This window comes from Elephantulus edwardii, unplaced genomic scaffold, assembly GCF_000299155.1.
Source record: "Elephantulus edwardii isolate Elephantulus edwardi_28Jun2011 unplaced genomic scaffold, EleEdw1.0 scaffold00184, whole genome shotgun sequence".
Classification (NCBI taxonomy): Eukaryota; Metazoa; Chordata; class Mammalia; order Macroscelidea; family Macroscelididae; genus Elephantulus; species Elephantulus edwardii.
The window spans coordinates 4145575-4151325 of NW_006399934.1; the positions used below are offsets into that span (position 1 = coordinate 4145575).

At 44.6% G+C, this 5751-nt stretch overlaps 1 protein-coding gene across 1 annotated transcript in view; it reads right to left on the reverse strand.

The window, feature by feature from the left end:
* The window catches only part of ZNRD1 (zinc ribbon domain containing 1), a 6184-nt gene extending 2798 nt beyond the window's left edge, over positions 1-3386 (reverse strand). Inside the window, exons 1-3 of the mRNA XM_006896232.1 lie at positions 3251-3386; positions 2950-3050; positions 2662-2771 (exon numbers count right to left, since the gene is read on the reverse strand). Of these exons, the coding sequence (XP_006896294.1) occupies positions 2662-2771; positions 2950-3050; positions 3251-3386 (347 nt within the window). The remainder of the gene's footprint in view (positions 1-2661; positions 2772-2949; positions 3051-3250) is intronic.
* Positions 3387-5751: the final 2365 nt, after the last annotated feature.

Here is a 5751-nt window from a genome sequence, read left to right on the forward strand (position 1 = left end):
CGTCTCGGATGATCTGTTCTGCATACAGATTGAAAAGGTATGGAGACAGAATACATCCCTGACAAACCCCCTTCTTGATTTTGAACCATGTAGTGTCTCCTTGCTCTGTTCTGACAACTGCTTCTTGGTCCAAGTGTAAGTTTTGCATTAGCACAATCAAACGTTCTGGGATTCCCATTCTTCTTAGAGTTAGCCACAGCCTGTTGTGATCCACACAGTCAAAAGCCTTTGCATAGTCAATGAAGCACAGATAGACATTCTTCTGGTATTCTGTGCTTTCTGCTACGATCCATCTGACATTAGCTATAATATCCCTAGTACCACAACCTCTTCTAAATCCAGCCTGCACATCTGGCAGTTCTCTGTTGACATATTGTTCTAAACGTTTTTGGACAATTTTCAGCAAAATCTTGCTTGCATGTGATATCAATGATATTGTTCTATAATTTCCACACTCTGTTGGGTCACCTTTCTTTGGAATGGGAACAAATATCGATCTTTTCCAGTCAATGGGCCAGCTGGCTGTTCTCCAAATTTCTTGGCACATATATATATACCAAAATCAAATCCACTGCCATCACATCTATTGTAACTGATAGTGACTTAGTAGGGGGAAAAAGCAGAACTGCCTGGAGGGTGACCAAGGCTATAAATCTTTTACACTCTTTAGGCTACTTTATCTCTCTCCAATAGATTGGCTGGTAGGTTTGAACCACTAGCTTTTGGTTACCAATCAAATTCTTGAAATACTATGCTTCTAAGAAAGTGAAATCTTTCACTGGTGAAAATCTATGTAAAATAAGAAATCCAGGAAGTTAAAGCTAAAGTCTCCTGCTATTCCAGTGTTCCTAAATTACTGTTTTGAAAGCCACATGGAAGAGAGACAAAGGAAATCAAAGACAAAATATACAGTATCTTGTGGAGTTTGTCTCGTAATACGGCTTTTCTAGTGTAGATGACTATGTGGAGGGGCAGGACTGAGTGAGTGAGGCCTACTGGCCTCTCCACAAAGAGACTGGCTACCATTCCACAAGAGGACTGGCCGGTCTCACTCAATAATCTACAAAAGAACTGACTAGTCTCAACAATAAATGGAACAACTCTAGCTGAGAAATAGGAAGTCTTCTGTCACCAGAAGAAATTCTTCCTGCATCAGAAGAGATTATTTGCCTAGCTAGAGAAGAGAGATTTCTCCCAACCTCTTTGGGATGACAGCATCAGCATGAACTGGAGAACTGGATGTGAGATGGGACTTTGGGATGGGCAAAAGCCAGTGTTGGCAGGACTAAGAACTTTGTTGGACAATTAGAGCCATGAGGCTTGAGGCTGAGGTGCCTACATGCACACTTTGGGAACTGTCTTGATTGTATTTTGTTTTTAATCTGAATTATAACCTTTTCCTCCCCTAATATGGTTTTGTGTGGTCTGTGAGCTATCATATCAGATTCTGGACCCAGCCAAGTAGTAAGATTTGTGTTGAGATGAATGAGTAGAAGGAGGCAAGGGAGTGTGGGAGACATGCCTGACCTCATGGGAATTGGTTTTGTGTTATTGTTGCTGTGGGCAGGAATAGTTTCCCCCTATAAAGTTTGCAATCACTTACTATGCATCAGAGAGCTGGACAATGACTAGGGAGGACAGAAGGAGAATTGACGCCTTTGAGCTGTGGTGCTGGAGAAGAGTATTGAATGTACCATGGACTGCCAAGAAAACAAACAGATTCACCCTAGAGAGGGTTAAACCAGGCTACTCATTAGAGGCAAAGATTCTGGGGCTTCGTCTGACATACTTTGGACATGTTGCAAGGAGAGACAGGTCTTTGGAGAGGGACATCATGCTGGGTAGAGTGGAGGAGCAGCGCAGGAGGGGAAGACCCTCTATGAGGTAGATTGATTCAGTGACTGGGGTAATCAGGATGGGTGTGTCAGGGGCAATGCGACTGGCACAGGATAGAGCAGGGTTTAAGACTGTTGTACATAGGGTCACTATGAGTCGCAAACGACTTGAGGGCACATAACAACAACAACATAAAGTTGGTGAAGGTCTTTTTTACAGTCAAAAGGGGCACTGAACTATTTAAATTTGCTTCTGCCCTGAGGGCTACCCCTCTGTGTAAACTCAAAAAAAAGACTAACAATTCCAGCTCTGCAGAAAGGAAGTTGACTCTCAATAGACAACATCCAGTGAGATAATGGCTAATTAATAAGGCTGACTGGGGTTGGAGGAAGGAAATCAATCCCAATAATTTTTTTTCAGTCCCCAACTTTGGAAAGTCCAATAAATCTCAGAGAGCACAAAAAATGGATAATCACATCTTTATAGTTTCTGCTGAAACTCCAGTTCTCAAAACCCTTTAGAGTCACACCCTTTACTAATTCTTAAACCAAAACTACCATCATTATAGTGAAAGGCTCCAGTATAACATGGTAGACACTATGCAACATCTGCCTGATGTTTTTTTCATCTGCTTCTAAATATTTTAAAAGTTTCAGTCAATGGCTACCAAAAAATGGTAAGAAAAAAATCACTTAGTTCCCTATTACCTGAAATGTATAGACACATGAGATGGAAGCAAAGGGGGTAAAAGTTCCTTTAGTAAAAATGTAAGTCACTATACTTGTTTAGTTTAGCAAACAAACTAAGAGAGAAAAGAAGACTTACTTGCAGTTGGTGCAGGTGTAGAACACAGTCTGCCCTTCATCAGCTGAACGCATCTGTCTGGTATGGTATGCCATTCCCTCATGGCCACATCGAGAGCAGCGTCTGTCAATCTGTGAAGAAACTTGTAAGCTTGGGGAAGTTGGCTTATGGTCTCTTACTTACAGGAATCAGGCTATCACATCCCACAGGCAGAGCTGCTCGAAAGATTCTTCTTCCCTCTTGGAGCTGATTACAAAACCGGACATCCCTGCCTCCCCCTATATATGGTTCTTGATCTCATTAATTTACCACAGGTCCCTGGAACTCAGCTGCTTCCTCCATCGACGATGGCATGGCTGTCCCAAGTTCGTGGAAAACAAATGAAGTTTTTACAACCTTCCCTTCGAAATCTGCACAGGAGGTAAGAACGATCAGTTAAGTCGGGAGAAGGACTGTCCCACATACTCCCCAATTGTCTCACTTTCAGGTACTGCTTCTGATTGCCTGCTCTAGCACCCCCTTTCCCAATCTCGCCCATTTTGGGGGTCCCCCAACTTCCGACCTTCCATCCTGGGCCCTCCACCACGCCTGCTAAATAGAAGCTACTCACCCTTCACGTTGATAGAGAAACGACAACGAGTACAAGTGATTGTATCGTGAACCCCAGGCAGAGGAAGAACCGAGCCGCAATCCGGGCAGAAATCCAGATCCGATAGGAAGGTGGAGCAAGTGTCTGCGGAGTCCATGATGGGGTAAGTGGTGGAGACTTGGGACAGGGATGAGGACTTTATTAATTAAAGCGAGGTTTCTGAAAACCTCTCCAATGAATCCAATCGTGTCCTAGGATCCAGGTATAGATGTAGACAGAGTGCTCATCCGATGTACGTCTCCTGCTTTGGCAACCAGGGAACTGAAGTCTCAAGAATGCTCAACCATCTTCGGAGAACACCAGACCGCCCGACTTTCCAGGGAAAGCCAAGTAGGGCAAAACAATTTGCCCGGCTAGAGAGCCAGCCCCACGGGGTCGGCAGAGCAGCGAGTATGTGGCGGGCTAGAGTGTCAAAGCGCCACGGCTCACGATTGGCCGTGACGTCATTAACAACAGCAAACCTGATCCCGCGAGACTGCCGGAAGGAACGAATCGTGTGAAGCCTGGGGAAGTTCGGATTCCGGCTTTTGCTGGGTACGGTGACAGCTATTTACGAAAACGGCTGAATTACAGTGTGCGCTTCCTCCCAAGCACATTCACTCACTGCAATCGAGTCGATTCTGGCTTACAAGTCATTGGGTTTCAGAGGCTGTAAATCGAGGAAGACTTCCGAACCGCCGGAAGAAGCGCTGCCTCCACCAGACCTCCCTCGCCCCAGGACCTTAGGATGTTTGTTTTCTTGGGCTTGCGTCCCACAGCAGGACTCATTTACGTGGGGCTGGCTCCTCAAACTACTAGTTGTGCTCAAAAAGCACAGCTCTACAGTTTTGAGCCCTTACCGCCTTTCTTTAGCTATGCATAGGTTAATAACAGCTAAGCATTCTCTCTGGATACAGGCCATGGCTTTTGCAATCACTTGTTATGCATCAGAGAGTTGGACGATGACTAGGGAGGATAGAAGGAGAATTGACGCCTTTGAGTTGTGGTGCTGGAGAAGAGTATTGAGGGTACCATGGACTGCCAAGAAAACAAACAGAGTCATCGTAGAGAGGATTAAACCAGGCTGCTCCTTGGAGGCAAGGATTCTGGGGCTTCGTCTGACATACTTTGAACATGTTGTAAGGAGAGACAGGTCTTTGGAGAGGGACATCATGCTGGGTAGAGTGGAGGGACAGCGCAGGAGGGAAAGACCCTCTATGAGGTGGATTGATTCAGTGACTGGGGTACTCGGGATGGGTGTGTCAGAGGCAATGAGATTGGCACAGGATAGAGCAGGGTTTAGGGCTGTTGTACATAATGTCGCCATGAGTCGCAAACGACTCGACGGCACATAACAACAACAACAAGCATTCTGAGTTGAGTGCTACAAGTGGTTGGCGGAGTCCAATGTTTTATTGCTCTTTTAATTAAGCGACTGTTGGAATGGGGGATGGGAAATTGGCAAGAGTGAAGATGAAGAAAGAATGCTTAGACAAAATAAGACGAAACCGTGATAAAGTGAGACTTGGGAAGGGGTTCCGAACTTTGGAAGTGGCAAAATGAAGTTTTGGGCATTCTCTACCTCTTTGAGGAGCTCTGGTGTCTTAGTGGTAAGAAGATGTGCTGGCATCCAGAACATACCTACTCAGCGGGAGACAGATCGGCTATCTCTGGTCTACTGAGTCAGCTAGGGCTATGTTGTGTTAGCTAATGCTGTGTTGTGTCCACTGGACACAACGGCAAGCCTTTGGACAGGATTCAACAAGCACAATTTAGTGCAGCTCTCAGTTTAGGACCTCTCTCCTGTCTCCTGCCAACTCTAAATCATTGCTCTGCATTATAGGAATGTGACATTTCTATAACCTTTCATATGACAACATTTAGACAAGTATCTTTAGAAAGCACCCTTAGCTATCTGACTCAGCCTTCCAGCTCTCCCACCCCAGATAACGGCTCTTCATATACAGAAGTTTCAGAGTAATCACTACTTTCTTCTTTCAGAGATATAAGCTGTGGTCTTTACTTGGAGGAGAACATCAGTCTGCAATAATCAGATACAATGGTGAAGGTGTTAAAAATTAGCCAGCTGCTAGGAAGTAACAAGATCAAGAATTTCACTTACCTGATTGCCTTTCTCCCTAACAAAAGGCAACCTATTGCTAGGCCTAGGATGACAGACAGGGCTTTTTTTTTTTTTTAACATTGAAATTATTTTTTTTGTAATTTTAATAATTTTAATGAACATATACAGAGATTTTGGATTTCCATTCATTCATTGCTGCACTTCTTTCCCCGCCCAGCCCTCCCCCCACTCCCCAGTTTGCTCCTCTCTTTGAAAAGTAAAAGAAAAACTCCCTCCCTGGTACACAATCCCCCTGCACCCCTGCCAGCGCCCCAAGTACATTCCACTATGCAACCTTAATTGTGGACTCGTGATAACCATAATACCCTATAGTACATCGCTTTTAAATTATTCTGTCCCT